The sequence below is a fragment of the Puma concolor genome, chromosome A3, assembly GCF_028749965.1.
Source record: "Puma concolor isolate L17-30 chromosome A3, mPumCon1.1.hap2, whole genome shotgun sequence".
NCBI lineage: Eukaryota > Metazoa > Chordata > Mammalia > Carnivora > Felidae > Puma > Puma concolor.
The window spans coordinates 96,312,722-96,329,720 of NC_141669.1; the positions used below are offsets into that span (position 1 = coordinate 96,312,722).

The 16,999-nt window shown below is 43.1% G+C and overlaps 1 protein-coding gene across 11 annotated transcripts in view; it reads right to left on the minus strand.

Annotated features, from left to right (window-relative positions):
• The window catches only part of RIN2 (Ras and Rab interactor 2), a 225,342-nt gene that overhangs the window by 40,024 nt on the left and 168,319 nt on the right, over positions 1–16,999 (minus strand). For 9 of the 11 annotated variants that reach the window (XM_086701579.1, XM_086701583.1, XM_086701580.1 and 6 more), the window contains 2 exons: positions 4,416–4,608; positions 312–423 (listed from right to left, as the gene is read on the minus strand). In XM_086701579.1, the coding sequence (XP_086557705.1) occupies positions 312–423; positions 4,416–4,608 (305 nt within the window). The remainder of the gene's footprint in view (positions 1–311; positions 424–4,415; positions 4,609–16,999) is intronic. The other 2 variants (XM_086701588.1, XM_086701589.1) reach the window with 1 other exon arrangement.

Consider the following 16,999-nt stretch of genomic DNA (forward strand, 5'->3'; position numbering starts at 1 on the left):
CTACTTAACTGGAAGGGGGCCAAGAAAGACAACCTGCCATATGCCAACCAGTAGGCTGCATAATTTGTACATAGGCTGTTTAATTAAACTGTTAATAGCTCTCTGATGTTATGATCACCCCAATATACTGATAAGAAAACCAAGGCTCCTAAGGTAGGCTACCTGCCCAGTCATTGAGTGAGTAAGTAACAGCACCAGGATGCAGACTCATGACTGTCTGTCTCAAAGGGTAATCTCCTTCCACTTCCACTTGTTGGGGAGACCTGAGGCCCTCCCATCAACCAGGACTTAGCCATCAGGTGACTACTCACTGTATGTGCTTTCCTTTATGGCAAATTCCTTGAGTGGGGCTCCAAATTCACAGGGCAGGCGAAGTGAGAGGACTTTCTTCTGCATTTTGGTAGATTTACGAACCAGGAAGATCTAGCAGAGGGAAAAGAAATTCAAGCTTAGGAAATATCTGGAAGGTCAGAACCTGGACATATGATTTCCTGCACACCTAATGTCCATGACTAGAATGCCCTTCATAACGAACATGTCCTGCAAGATTCAACCCAGAACGCTCTACTGACAGCAAAAGAGACTATCAAAGAGCATGTCCCAGATGACTTCCTTTGATAACTGGCTTCAAAAGAATCCTACTTTCCCTTTGACAGAACCTTCTCCATGAGGCTATGAGCCCCCTTGGTCTACAGAAGCATTTTCAGTTTGGTGATTGTTTTATAGCACATGTTAAGTGTTCTCTAGCCCGTGTCTTATTTGGGCATCATGGTTGATGACACCCAGATTCTAAACACAGGTAACATGACTAAACCACAGGTGGTGAACTGGGAGTTCACTGACTAATTTGGCTTGTGGGTGTGTTCGTGATAGAAAATTAAATTTGTTTCTAAGAGTGAAAAAGCAGTTTTGGTTGTTTTTCACATTAAAAACAGAATTTCTAGCTTCTCTTGGAAAACAGGATGATATGGCAAGGCCAGGTATGGTGACAATTGCTGGAGATTAAAACGGCTGCCCCATTAGGGAGCAGGAAGGTGTGCTCGAGCGTCACTACAGCCAACACTGGAGCTGCAGGCCTGTTTACTCCTGACTCACCCCATTTTGTGACAGTCTCGCTCCTGGTTCTAATACTGCCTTCGGATGCATGCTTTATTTTATTTATTTATTTTTAATATAATTTATTGTCAAATTGGCTAACATACAATGTGTACAGTGTGCTCTTGGTTTTGGTGGTAGATTCCCGTGATTCATCACTTACATACAACACCCAGTGCTCATCCCAACAAGTGTCCTCCTCAATGCCCATCATCCATTTCCACCCCCTCCCATCAACCCTCAGTTTGTTCTCTGTATTCAAGAGTCTTTTATGGTTTGCCTCCCTCCCTCTCTGTAACTATTTTTTCCCCTTTCCTCCCCCCCCCATGGTTTTCTGTTAAGTTTCTCAAGTTCCATATATGAGTGAAAACATGATATGTCTTTCTCTGACTTATTTCACTTAGCATAATACCTGCCAGTTCCATCCACGTTGCTGCAAATGGCATGATTTCGTTCTTTCTGATTGCCAAGTAGTATTCTATTGTGTATATAAGCCACATCTTCTTTATCCATTCATCAGTTGATGGACATTTAGGCTCTTTCCATAATTTGGCCATTGTTGAAACTACTGCTATAAACATTGGGGTACAAGTGCCCCTGTACATCAGCACTGCTCTATCCCTTGCGTAAATTCCTAGCAGTGCTATTGCTGGGTCATAGGGTAGATCTATTTTTGATTTTTTGAAGCACCTCCACACTGTTTTCCAGAGTGGCTGCACCAGTTAGCATTCCCACCAAAAGTTTCAGATGCGTGCTTTAAACCAGCCCAAATCCCAGTGCTGATCTCGGGCCACCATCTTGGCTTCCAACACTGCAGAGGCAAGTACGCCATGTACTTCTATGCACTGCACAACTCCAGGGGGCACTGATTACCTAGGCTACAAATCAAATAGTGCTCCCTGGAGCATGCAGTGGGGCAGCCGGCTGAGTTCTGGTTCCCTTCTGTAGTACACGGTACTTCTCCAAGGATTCTATCCTGTCTTATTTCTTTAGCCACTTCTTCCTCTGCATTTGGACACCATGGTCTCTGTTCCCTGACTATTATTATTATTATTATTATTATTATTATTATTATTATTATTTAACCTTATCTTCGCTTCCTTCTGTATATCTAGTCAATAGCTCCTAAGAAACTTTATCTGGGTGGGGGGTGGGGGATGGGGTTGAGAGGGTGGCTATGGGGATTGGGTGTCTTTTAAGGAGGGAGTTGGGAAGACCTTTGAGTTCTCTCTGGTCCCCCAGCACCCATGGGGAGGCAGTCATAGAATAGAATACATGTAATAGTCACTTCTGGGAGTCAATGTTTCTGGGACACCCTAAAACTGAAACAGATATTTCCTAAACATTAGGGGGATTAAAAAAAGCCCAAAGCATGGCTGGGAGGGCGCTGCTCATTGGTGGAATCGAAGTATTATTCTCTTGTGAAGCTGGGAATCTCCCTGAGCCTTGGGGTTCAGGGAGAGTACAACCTTATTTCCTGAATGTCTGCAGCTTTAGAGCAGGGGTTGGTAAAGTTGGCCTGTAGACCCAATCTATCCTGCCACCTGTTTTTGTAGATAAAGTTTTATTGAAACAAAATCCCAGTCATTCATTTATATGCTGTCGATGGGCGTGTCTGCACTACAAGGCAGGGGTTGCGAGAGATTGTGAGAGGTTGTGACAGACAGTATGGCCCACAAAGCCAAAAATATTTATACTCTGGCCCTTTACAGAAACTTTGCTAATTTCTATCATAGGAATAAGGGTGGCAGCACCCCAAGGACCCATGCCTCCATGGACAGACTTTCAAATGTCCTTTCCTCTCACACCTGCTTTTCCTTCTCTTCAGCATTCTTGCTCCTGGTGCACTGTGGCCTCTCCTAATCTGTGTTTCTCCTGTCCTCAGCCTGTCATCAGCCTGCCCCATCTCATCAGGCAGGTCCTGTCCAGGGATCAAGTAGGTGGACAGATAGAACATCCTGCCTGACTTGTTCCCCACAAAGTCTCAGCAGGAATGGACGTGCCCAACACTGGGAGGGAAGCTGGGCAGAGTAGGGAATTGTTGCCTAACAACAGGGCAACCTCCCTCTCCAGAATTTCTGTGCAGAAATGCAGGAGCAGACAACTCAACCTCCAAAAGAGGGGGCCCCACAGACGTAGGTCTGATCATACAGACCCAGATTACAGGCAACAACCTGGTGTGCTGGCCAAGGAATTTTCCACAAAGATGATCAACTATTGCGCCTAGTCACCCTGAGCATGTTCCAACAGTCCCGTCTGTTTCTGTCTGTTGAAACAAAGACTCACTTAGAGGTCAAAAAATGGTAACAGACAGGCTCTTGCTGATAGGAAACTCAAAAGTTTGTTTTTGTGCTCAATTGCTACAATATTGTCAACCAGCTACCATGGAGTTTCTTCTTCTTGCTTCTCCATATATTTCTTAGTTTCTATCTCTTGTCATGAGTTGTTCCAAGTCTTACTTTATCTGTGACTTATTGTATTTACCCTTTTTTGGGAAGTAGACATTGTACACAGGTGACCTCCAATATAATCTCTGTGATGGTGGAAACATCCTATATTCTGCACCATCTTATATGGTAGCCTCCAGCCATCTGTGGCTAGTGAGCACTTAAAATGTGGCTAGTGCAACTGAGCAACTGAGTTTTTAAATTTAATTTAATTTTATTAATGTAAAGTTAAACAGCCACACAGGGCAAGTGGCAACCACATTGAACAGCACCAGATACACCAATCACCAAGTGACATTTTGGGGGGAACCACTATAGAGTCATGGAGTGGTCTTGATTAAGAGATTGGTATTGGGTAGGAAGTAGCAGAAGAAACATAATTGGACAGTGAGCCCCATGAGAAGCCACTGAGGAAGCCCAAAGAGAAAGAGAATTACACATCAGCAGCCAGAGTAGGCAAGTCTACGGACACAGAACTTTTGAACTTTGGGTCCCAAGTTGGATGGCTAGGTCCTGGCAGGGTTCCCAGGCTCAGAATGAAAACAGCAGGGGCAACTGAAGACCCTATAACCAGGCTCATTCTCAGTGTTGAGGCCCAAGAAGTCAGCCCAGATGCCCTGTTATCCTGCTGAGTCCTAGACCTCCCTGGGTAACTGAGCTGATGAAGACAGAAAGACAAACCATGAAGGGGCTCTTTTCCTTGGAGCTGCCTCCATACTTTCCACAATCTCCTTGCATTGCAACCCAGGTATGCACCAGACACCATGCTCCATAAAGCCTGGGAAAGAACTTTCTGGAACTCCAAGTCTTTCTCTTTAAGAAAGCAGCAGCCCTCCTTGTCTCAAACTGTTTCCTTGAGATTCTGAGTCTTACCCCTGGAGGTTGGGACCGAAGGACTTCGGCTGCCCCCTCCTCACTCAGACTCAGCTGCAGCCATATTGGGTGGGTGTGGAGAAGCCGGTCCAAAATGCTGAGTCTGTTGGAGAGGCTGTCATAGCCAGAGTCCCAGGGACAAGTCTTCACATCCTTTTCTTCAGAATAGCCATCGTCCTTGTGTCTTACCATGCTAGGAGAAAGAGAATTGGCAGGTGTCAAATGGCTGCTGCCCTGTCTCTCTGCCAAGGAGACCATTGTGCAGTCTCTAGGCTACGCCTGTCGCCGCACATACCCCATCTTTTCATCTCCACCTCACGTGTCTTCCTTCCAGCCTGAAAGCTTTCTGAGGGCAGATGCCATATTAGCTTTCACTCTGTATCTACAGTATCAAACAGAATACTCAACAGATCCAACAGACCTTCTATTTCTAACACAGTTTTCAAAAGCTTCTAAACATCCTGAATGCTGTTGGGTCTGTCTTCTGGCATAAACCATTTCACAATTTGAGCACAGAACCCTCAATGCTAAATTTCATATGGTAGCATGAGGTCCTAAAGCCCCAAAAGATTTATCATAAGCACAAGCATGACATGCTCTAAAAGCACAGACAAAAATGGGGTGCCTGGGCAGCTCAGTTGATTAAGCATCCAACTTTGGTTCAGATCATGATCTCATGGTTTGTGAGTTTGAGTCCCTCATTGGGCTCTGTGCTGACACCTTGGAGCCTGGAGCCTGCTTTGAATTCTGTGTCTCCCTCTCTCTCTGCCCCTCCCCTGTTTGTGCGCTCTCTCTCTCTCTCTCTCAAAAATAAATAAACATTAAAAAAATTTAAAAGCAAAGATAAAACATTCACACTCACTCATGCACACTCATTTTCCACCCGAATGAATTGGATTTCATTTCTTTTCACACATCTAGGCATTTTTATTACTAATATTATTTGTAATAAAACTTCACAGTTGACGAATGCTGTGCTATTCATAAAATTCTTCATACTAACATTATTCATAATTGCCATAAAGTGGAAATGGACCAAATTTCCATCAACTAATGAATGGAGAAATAAAATGTGGTATATCCATACAATGGAACTTTATTCAGCCATAATATTCATTCTTTTTTATGAATGGAGTACTGATCCGCGCTCCAAAATGGAATGAACTGTGAAGACTTCATGCTAAGTGAAAGAAGCTAGACACAAATACGGTACGATTCCATTTATACAAAATATCTAGACTAGACAAAAATAGAGAAACGGAAAGATTATTGTTGCCTGGGATTGGGGGCAGGGATGGGATGGGTAGTGATTGCTAATAGGTATGGAGTTTCTTTTTGAAGTAAAGAAAATGTTCTGGACCAAGATGTATGGATGGCTGTACAACTTTGTGAATATGCTGAAAACCACTGAATTATACACTTTAAAGTATGATATGTGAATGAAATCTCAATAAAAAGATGTCATATTGATTTCCATAGTTGCCTTGAGCCCCAACACTAATCCTGTGACTGAGTGTTTAATCCCCATGTTATGAATGAGAAAACAGAGGCCCATCCAAGAAAGTATTGGGCTGTCCAGAGTTATAAACTGCCATGAAATGGCAGAGCCAGAAATTCAAGAGGTCTGGTGTTCCTCCAACTTTGCAGGTAACAAGTAAGATCATGAACACAGGAGAGCTTTATCTATGTGGTTTCTACTGTCTGCCATCCCTTTATAAAAATTCTCTCATTTCCTGTAAAACAGCCCCAAAAGGCAGGTACCAGGGATCCAGTGTTTTTAAATAAAGGGGACAGGGAAGCCCAGACAGCTTGAGTAAGTTGTACAAGGCAAGGATATGCCTCTGAGAGTGAGAAGGTAGAAATTCCAATCCAAGGGTGCTTGGCTCTGGGCTCTCTTTCCCTCTATCACGCCCTGCCTCTCAATGAGCTGGTCATCAACACCAGTCTAGGAGTGGCCAGTGGAAAATATCAGAGCTGATCACTCACATTTGAAGGGCCAAATTCAGGTTGGGGTTCAAATGGTCTTCAAACATCTAAACCCCAAGAAACCTAAATGTGTGGCCTGAATGAAGTCTTCAACATTGCGAATGATGGAGATAAAGCCACATTGTAGGCAAGAGTGAAAAAATGTTTTAAAAAATGTGCTTTTTTGGGCATACCACTCCTAAGAGGCAGGATTGAATATAGAAGAAGCCAACCTAAGGCAATCATTTTGGGGTGAGCAGGCTCAGTAACATACCCACAAGGACAGCGTGTGGGCTGGCCAGAGACTGCCATCCTAATGTCTTCTCTGCACATTCTTGACTTTGTACAGATCTAAAGAATATCATACTTCCATTCAAGATTTACATTTTGTTTCCCCAGAAAGTTTTCCTATACCTTTGCTACAACTTTCCAGATGGGAGAGTATGGGCCAAAAAAGAGCAATTTCCCATTCTGCAAATGCCATTTCAGGGCCTCCAGGTATTTTGAAGTGAATCTTTGCAGCTATAAGAACACCCTCTTCAAAATGAAGCTGGTGTTAAAATTCCTTTCACATGAGGTAAATGAGGCCACTTTAGAGCAGAGATTCTCAACGCTGGCTGACTATTAAAATCGCCTGGGGAGCTTCAACATGTTTTGATGGCCAGACTGCACCCCAGATCAAATAAATCAGACCTTTTGGGGTGGGACCCAGGAATCACAATTTAAAAAATTTCCCCAGGCAAACCCAACTTGCAGGCAAGTTTACAACCACAGCATTGGATTGGCACTGGAGCCTAAGAGAGAAATCTCCTAGGGTTTGTAAAGCTACAGATTCCTGGTTCCAGCCCCAGAGGGTCTGATTCTGTAGCTTGGGGGCTGGAGCTCTGCATTTCTAACAAGTTCCAGGAGACACTGATGCTGCAGTCTGAGGAACACTTGCTTGAGACCTAAGAGCAAAATGTGCACTTGAACCCAGATCCAATTAGGTGGGGTGGGTTTTTGGGGGAGGGGGGACTGGGGTTTGGAGGAGGGTGGTAACATGCCACTGAAAGAATTCTCCAAACCCAAATAAACCCTACATCCCTGCCATCTCGGGTTGGCAATATTTTACCAAGAGCAAATTTCTACAGTCTCTAGCACGGCAATCCTAACGCTCACATGTGCTGTGAGTAAATATGTTGGTGCTTCTATCTTCCTTAGAAGGGCACATCCTGTGATACCTCAGCTGTTCAATAAGCTAAAGAGTCTTTGTTTTGACAACCAACCTCAGCCTAAAAATCTAGGGCCCAGTCAGGAAGACAGTGAATAAGATTCATGGGGCTTCATAAAGGAGCAACCATTAATTAGATCTTGTCTTTGCCTATGACTAAGCTAACACTTTTCTTTAACAGCCTTTTGAGATTTATAGTATATTATTATAAAACAGGTTGAAAGAGGGGCGCCTGGGTGGCTCAGTTGGTTAAGTGTCCAACTCCTGATTTCATCTTACGGTTCATGGGTTCAAGCCCCACGTGGGGTTCTACATTGACAGCACAGAGCCTGCTTGGAATGTTCTCTCTGCCCCTCCCCTGCTCTCTTTCTCTCTCAAAATAAAAATAAACTTAAAAAAATAAGAGAGATTAAAAGAAAGAAAGAAAAAAAGACATTAGCTTTTATCAGAGACAACATTTAGGGAAGAACTAATGTGGGAAATGTTGAATCTGCACTGCACGCTGTTGGTGTCCTGCCCAGTCCCCCTTTACAAGACCAGGTACCCATGTCCCTGCTGCCATGAGCACTGGCTGCCGAAAGCTCACAGCTTTCTCCCTTCTTCTGGGCATACCCAGAAAGTCACTTCCTCCTCAGGGAGAGACGCTCTGCTAATGACATGCTGATGCAGGTCATAGAGGAATGGCCTTCTTGCCTGTAGGCGGGACAACTCTGGGGTTGCTATTCATGTTGCAGAACTCCCTGTGGGATCAGGCTGAGGCTAGACTCCAGCTACCCCCATATCTTTGCCTGGTTTCCTGCTCGTCCCAGACTGCACCCCTCACTCCTTCACAGGCTGCTCCTGAAACCCTGTCTCAATAAATCACAACACAAGAATCTGCATCTCAGGCTCTGCTTTTAGGGAATTCAGTCTGAAACAGAAACTGAAGATATGAATAGAAACTACTGATTCCTAAAACAGATGTCTGCCTGCATGTATCAGGGGTGGGGGTAGGGGTAAGGGGTGGGTGGGGAGGTGGCAAAGAATGAGCGGTTTATAAAAGATAAACCAGTATGATATAATCCAGGAGATTCTCATATGGCATGGTCACGGTGGGATGGCCAGCAAACAAGACCCATCTCCTCTTTTGAGCTTTGTCTTTCTAATCTGCAAGTGGTAAATAACCTCTCCATCACAGTATAGGTGTAAAACTGATGCTAACATCAGTAAGTGAAAGATTATTAGGGGACAGAACATTCACAGTCCTAAAATATCACCCCACAGATTACTTATCATGAAGAGGAAAGGTACTCTGACAATAGAGAAATCTGGGAGACACTATCTTTAAAAAAAATTTTTTTTTAACTTTTATTTATTTTTTGAGACACACAGAGAGACAGAGCATGAGCTGGGGAGGGGCAGAGAGAGAGGGAGTCACAGAATCTGATGCAGGCTCCAGGCTCTGAGTTGTTAGCACAGAGCCTGATGCGGGGCTCAAATTCACGGACCACAAGATCATGACCTGAGCCGAAATTGGACGCTTAACCGACTGAGTCACCCAGGCACCCCTGGGAGACACCATCTTAATCAAGTGATCAGCATGAACACCTCCAACAATGAGACACCTGACATCATGTGCCTCAGATGTGATACTCTGAGAAGGTACAGTACCCCCTGGGTCATCTCCCTGCCCCCAAATGTGTTCAGAATCTACACAAGAGAAAACTATCAGACAAATCCAAAGTCAGGGACTTTCTTCAAAACCACTGGCCTAAACTCCTCAAAATATCAATGTCACAAAAAAAATTTTTTTAAAGACTGTGGGATTATTATAAATAAAAGGAGAATAAAGGGACATGATAACTATTGAGTACACAGAATTGATCACATATGGCATCAATAAAAAACAGCTATAAAGAACAACTGGAGATATTTGAATAAGGGTATATAACAGATAATATTGTATTAATGTCTAATTTCCTGACTGTGGTAATTTTATTTATGTAGGAAAATGTTCTTGCTCTTAAGAGATGCAAACTGCAGAATTTAGGGTCAAAGCATGAAAATTTTGGAAAGTAAGTGTCAAATGGTCAGCACCCCATTCCCCTCCAAAAAAAAGGGGGGGGATATAGAAATAAGGAAATTGTGGCAAAATTTCAATAATTGGTGCATTCAGGTGAACAATACTATTCTTGCCTATAATGTTTGAAATTTCTCAAAATAATAGATTAGGGAAAATATCTACCATCTCCCTGGGATTTTGAGTATAAAATTCATGTATTCAACTCTTACTACTATTTCCAAGCATCTAGGCTTGCTTTCACGGGGAGAGAGATCTCAGGTATGGATTCAGTGAGACCCACAGCCACGTGTGAAAATACTGGGCAAACCCCAGAATGCCCCACAAACGTAAGGTGCCTCTGGCGGCAGAGAACAAACTCTGGGAAACTCCTATACTATATCTGCCCTCAATCCAACTGACTGGGACCTCATGGTTCTGAAGCAGCCCAGTGGATATTACACCCACTTGGGAGACAGGACTCTCCAGCACTAGCTACATTGTGGTCACACCCAATTTAAAGCTCTTCTGAGTGTGGGATGAGAGTGCCTTTCTACTTGGCTGTATTCCCTTCATTCCCAGGGCCAAGTGTTAGTAACCTAGACAGGAGCAAGAATAAATGACTCCAGAAAGCACATTCTAATGTAGGACAGGCAGAAAGACACTACGTGTAGTTTTATTAAGTTGCACAGATCTCAGATTCACCTAAGGGAAACCAATAATTTGCAGCAGAATTTCCAAATGATGTCCTTTCCTGTCTCAATCCAGAACTCCAGAGGGTGGCATAACCTATCAATGCAGCTTCTAATGACCAGGCTCCCAACCATCACATAGGAGGTGTGTTTACTTTGACTTTACAGTCCAGTCTCTTTTCAAGTAAATGACATAGAGAACAAAGCAATATATAAAGTACATAAGATTTTGATGTAGGTTGTCTCTGTGGAAAAAAATACTGGTGCAGTAGATATAGTTAACAACCTTCTATACATAAGAATCCTAATTCAGCTGTTGAATAGCAAAAATGAAGCCTAAAGGGACTAGGTACGAGGCATAATGTCAAGTTATTACTATCAACAAGGTGGTACATTCCATTTGACTAGAGGGTCTCAGCACAGATGCAGTGTCCTCCTGGATGGCTCTGTCCTCAGGATATGGGGACAAAACAAGTATACACAAAAACCAAAAAGCTGGGGTGCCTGGGTGGCTCAGTTGTTTAAGCATCCGACTTCAGCTCAGGTCATGATCTTACAGTTTGTGAGTTCGAGCCCCGCATCAGGCTCTGTGCTGACAGCTCAGAGCCTGGAGCCTGCTTCGGATTCTTTGTCTCATTCTCTCTCTGCCCCTCCCCAACTTGTGCTCTGTCTCTCAAAGATAAATAAAAATGTAAAAAAAAAAAAGAAAAGCCAAACCCCCTCTGTGTGCGTTGAAAACACACCTTCATTAAGCTAAACAATTATATTTTTGAAATGGACAATTTACATCAACATCTGTTGTAAGCTATCCTTGATTATTTTTTAAAGACAAAAGCTGTTACAATTAAATACTTAAAAATGTGCTATGAATTTTTCTTTCTAAAGCAGACCGGTAGATCATAATTCAACTAAAAAGGGGATGGCTTTAGTGAATTAACAACTTCTAAAAACATCTCATAGAATCAATGGCAAGTCCTCTAGAATTAAGTAAAGCAGGCAGTGACTCTAATCGAGCAAGGCTCTCATACACCACTTCTTATGGTTCTCTCTGGCTCCCTTCTGCATTTTTGCATGTGTGAGAATGTATGCCTCTGCACAAACACTGTCCCGTCTGCCATGGAATTTGGTACGGGTGAGAGCTACCTGCGTGGAAAAGCCACTCTTATATTTTATCTAGGTACTCTGTTTGCTTCCACTTACAGAATTAATGGGCCCTGTAAACTGGGACATCTGGAGGCATTAGATGACCAAGTCAGCAGGAGAGGTTGAAGGAAGGACTATCAGGACCTTCTAAAATACAGCTTGGCCTTTGGCTTTTGCCTGCTTCTTCTCTACTCCCCAATTCCTGGACCCAGATTCCACCCCTGGTCTCCTATATCAGGCTTTACAAAGGTATGGAAGGTGATTCTCTCTTGGCAGGGGACTCACTGCTTGCTTCCATGCCAATCCTGGTCATGCACTTAGAGCTAAGTAACCCACAAGGGCCACCTCAGGTTTGGATCTGAAGTGGTGAGTGGCAGGCTCCATCCAGGTCTTACCTGGATTTCCAGCAAAGTGCTCCCTGATAACTCAAACTTTAGGAAGACTAAATGCTCTTTCTGAAGCCTGAGCTTTGGTGGACCTTCCCAGCTTTTAAGAAAACTAATAGTTTTTCCTTGTTTACATGATGTCTAATAAACAGTCATAGAATGAATCATGACAAGTCGATGGAGTTAATTATAATAACAGGATGCTGATCCCATCAATAAAACACAAGAAAATGAAAATAAACAGCAAAAGCAGAGCCTTGGCTTCCAAAGATGCTTTTGTCCAGGACTTAATTATGGCTTAAGAGTCATACTGCCTGTTTCCCTAACAAAGAGCTGTAGTCCTGCTACAAAGCAAAGAACTCAAAAACAAAACAAAACCATACTTGATGGGATAGTGTAGATTAATTCTGATACTTTATAAATTCTCTATGGCTTATTAAAATTGACAACATTTCCCAAAGAATGTTGGGTATACCAAGGCAGTCCATGGAGGCATAATTTTGAATGCCCAGTTCTTATTTTAATAGCTACATCTATTTAGTGTAGTTCCCAATTATGGCAGAGATATTAAGTTTACTTTTTTTCCCCCAATTCTTCTTATTGTGGTAAAATATACACAGCATAAAATTCACCATCTTAACCATTTTTAAATGTACAGTTCAATGGTGTTATGTAAATCCATATTGTACAACCATCACTACCATCCATCTCCAGAACTCTTTTCCTCTTGCAAAACTGAAATCTATCCCTAGTATAAAGTAACTCCCCTGACCCTGGGAAACCACCATTCTACTTTCTGTCTCTATGATTTTGGCTCCTCTAAGTACCTTACGTAAGTGGAGTCATACACTATTTGTCTTTTCATGACTGACTTACTAAGTTTACTTTTTAATATATATGTAAAAGATCAGTAAATTTAAAGAAAAAGTGTTAGATAAATCAAGAATAGGCAAGATGGTGCAAGAATAAGAGAAAAAAAAATGTGGCCGCAGCAGGTGGGATTTGGGCTGAGACAATATGGACTAAAACATAAGGATATTTCCCCCATATTAATGTTTATACACCTTGCTCTTGGACTCAAGGGAAAATATGATCCCCAAAAAAGCATCTATTTGCCATTACTATCTCTCTCCTTGCCTGGGATCAAGCTACTCTGGAGTGCCCATTGGACACTGGCTCCAACCCCCATGTCAAAACCAAGGTCACATCCTGTCCCTTCCCCTACATCCTGCAGCTGCAAGTAATCTTTCAGCACACTCAATTCCTTAGCCCACTGTGTATGCATCTCTGGGGGCACTTAGCCCATTTGACTCTGCATTATACTTATTTCTCTTACTAGCCTAGCTCTACCCCAGGCAGGCATTGACCTCATGCCTGCTGTACGCATGATGGGGGATTGGGTAGGAGGTCATCTGCAAACAACATGTCTAATCCTTGTGAGTGAGGAAGAGGAAAAGCTCAGTGGGCAACAAGAAACATCATAGACACTGGGGTCTCTCCATTAGCTTCTTTCTGGGTCCTCCGTGCATAACCTCTGATCCAGGCCTTTCCTCAGCCAGGCCCAACAATAGAATCTGGCTGCTCAGCTCCAGTTTTTTTAAAATTTTTTTTTTTTTTTAACGTTTATTTATTTTTGGGACAGAGAGAGACAGAGCATGAACGGGGGAAGGGCAGAGAGAGAGGGAGACACAGAATCGGAAACAGGCTCCAGTCTCCGAGCCATCAGCCCAGAGCCTGACGCGGGGCTCGAACTCACGGACCGTGAGATCGTGACCTGGCTGAAGTCGGACGCTTAACCGACTGCGCCACCCAGGCGCCCCTCAGCTCCAGTTTAGGAGACAAAAGGTTCTTGTCTCTGTGTTTATCAGGAAATGGGTGGCAAAAATCACCACAGCTACCAAGATCCCTCTGGCCTTTGGCCATCTTAAGGCCTGGGTAAGAAAAGGAAGCAGCCCAAATTCTTCTAGAACAACAAATCCAAAGTGTTAGCAGCTCCTTCCTCACTGCTCATGAATTTCCTTCATTGGACAGCCCCTCCAACCTCCCACCAGCTGGCAAGGGGTGGGCTTTGGATATAAAAGCCAACACTGAGTTTTAGCTGACACCCACTGATGCAGGGCATTAGTGATACATGCTCCATTCAAGGTTCTCAAATACAGAAAGCCTTATTCCAACATGGGGAATGAGATTTAATTCCAACAAAAGAGGTTGACATGTACTAGCTGTTTGAGCACAGCTCAACAGATGGTCCCTGGCAGGTCCTCGTGGCTAGAATGTTCTCCATCGACCATTAGGGCCTAGTCCCAACCTGGACTCTGGTGCTTGCCATCCTCCACTTACAGATAGGAAAAAGAAAGGATGAAAAGCTTCTGCTCTTGACATTTCTGTATTGGCCTTTCCGTGTGTATGCTGTCTCTCAAGGGTCCTCCCTTCCTCATTCTGCCCATGTGAAGACTTCAGCCTTAACAAAGCCTCTTCACATGATGTTGCTTCAATGGGCCTCAATGGCAAGAAATGTGCAACTCGGGGCATGGCACTGCCCAAAGGCTCAGGCTTCTAGCTACATGAGGCCAATGCAGGAATCATCTGAAGAATCAAGGACCATGGGGGCACCTGGGTGGCTCAGGTGGTAGAGCATCTGACTCTTGGTTACGGCTTAGATCGTGATTTCATGCTCGTGAGATCAAGCCCCACACTCTGAGTGTGGAGCCTGCTTGGGATTCTCTCTCTCCCTCTCTCTCTCTCTGCTCCTCCCCCTGCTTGTGGTCTCTCTCTCTCTCTCTCTCTCTCTTTCTCTCTCTCTCAAAATAAATAAATAAACATTAAAAAAAAAAGAGTTAAGGACCAGACTGAAGTCAGAGTCCTGCATCTACATGGTCTTTCTCTTGGAGCATTAGATCCTTGTGTATATATCAAAAGGGAAGCAAATACACCCCAAAAGCCACACCGTGGCCAACATGCCAAGCTTGGTGGGAACTGAATCAAGGGCTTCCTTAATCTTTGGTGAAGAGAAGTAAGGAGTCTGTCATCAATGGTTTCTGAAAATATATTAGTAGAAGAGGCTTCTTATGTGGAGAGACAGAAAAAACAATTGCTTGTATTAAAAAGATCCATCTGATAAAACTTGTTGGCACAGGAACCAATTTCTGTTATACACACAGATACACACACACATATATATATACACACACATACATATACACACACATACACACACACATATATACACACACAACCCACATAGAGCAAATGAAAAATTCCCAGAAAAATCTATTTCAAAAATACCTAGTAGTTGATGTCCAATGATATCTTACTTTCAATCATTTGAAATCTAAAACATTTCTTTAGAGTCTGTGAAGCTGAATTAAACCCCTCCTCTGTAATATTTAAATCTGGAGAGAAAGGGAGGTTCAAATTGATTCTGGTTCCACACAGGGCCCTGGCTAATCTCTCAGTTGGTAGAAAAATTGCCAGGGGAGCTGAGGAAATTTTACCCACCATTCAAGATGGTAAAAGTATGGGGGAGGCCTGGAGGAAGGGATATCCCTGTAAGGATCACTGTGTGTTTACCTGAGTCCAAGGGGTATTAGAGACTGTCTAGCTTAGCTCCCCACTTGAGGGAAAACACTAGAAACTGATAGAACTGGGTCCAGCTCTCTGAATCATGCCATCTCCCTAGGCATACAAGTTGATATTTTAATTCCTCGAGGCCTCTTTTTGTCCCCTAAAACTCCAAAAGGAAAAAGGCTAATATATTTTGGGTTCTGGGTTTTGTTCCCTCACACGAAGAAGGGCTGCTGCTCTCTGAGCGAGGGGGCCTGAGCTTCCTCAAAAGGATTTCTAAAAGCACATCCACAGAGGATTTTTGTGAAAAACTTCCAGGGCCGTCGGTGATTTTTCCCCTCTATCTACTGAGGACTAGGAGGAAAGAATGAACAAGGCAGAAACAGGAACAAAAACACACATCTGCCTCCAGGGAGGAGGAGGGATTGCCATTTTCATAGAGGAGAAAGATCTGGTGACTTCTGTGGCCTACGAACTTCCTGTCATTGAGTCTCCAACTAGAGATGAAAAGGGCAGATATGGAGACAATACTGGCAGGGGCCTTTATTGAGTCCTGTAAAACTAAGAAACAGAAACAAAGAAACTGTTGTCCTGGCTGCTCTTGGAGTTGAAAACAGGAGAAGGAGCCAGGCAGGCTCTAAGTCTTGGCCCACTGACCTTTGACCCTGAGCAGTAGCATGCACGAGTCTTCACAGAAAGGCAAGCATTTCATGGATTTGCTGTTCTTAGTGTTTAAGTGCTTTTGGTTACACTAGTGCTATTTCATGGACTAAATCACAACTGCATTGTGACCAATAAGATATTTTGTGGTCGAATCAACTATTACCAATGTAATAGTGAGGCAAGGTCTGTAAAGGGTAAAGCATATCTAACTCTAGAGTATGCCGTTGATAAAATTATGTGCCCAAGGGTACCATGGATTGGGAAGCCAGCCACTAAATTGGAAGGCACTGTCCCTCAACAAAAATGGAATCAATATCTAGGACACACTGTGCATTTTCAGGATGATCAGAAACCCCTTGTAAGTCTGTGAAAATCATGCATGATCTGCCATTTAAATGCACAGAAAAACATTGGAGGGATACATACCAAGGAAAAGAAATACACTAGTTAACAAACAATCAAAACCAGTTCTATCTCTAGGAGTGGGTTCATGGTAATATTTTTATATTTTGCATTGTGTTTTTTTCCGCAACGTACATCAAAAAAATAACTCTTACATGTTTTTTTAAAAAAACCTTCCTCAATATAATAGATATCACCAGTCTAAACAGACTAAACAGCTGTTTGGGGAATTTTTGATCTGGAGGCTTAGCTAATTTTTTAAGGTTAATGTGGGAGCTCATCTTTCCTAAAACCACATCCTATCTGGAGTTACCTGCTTCCTCCTTCAGGTCCTGGAACATCTAGTATACTCCACTATTATATTCTCATTCCATTATATGATACTCGTTTATAATTTGTGCTCCTTGCAGGCTCTACTGTCCAGGTATTTCAAATAACTAAATTATTTCAACAATAAATTTCAAGAAATTGTCTTGAAGTTGGACTTAAGTGTTGCTACACCGATAACAGTACAAGTAAAG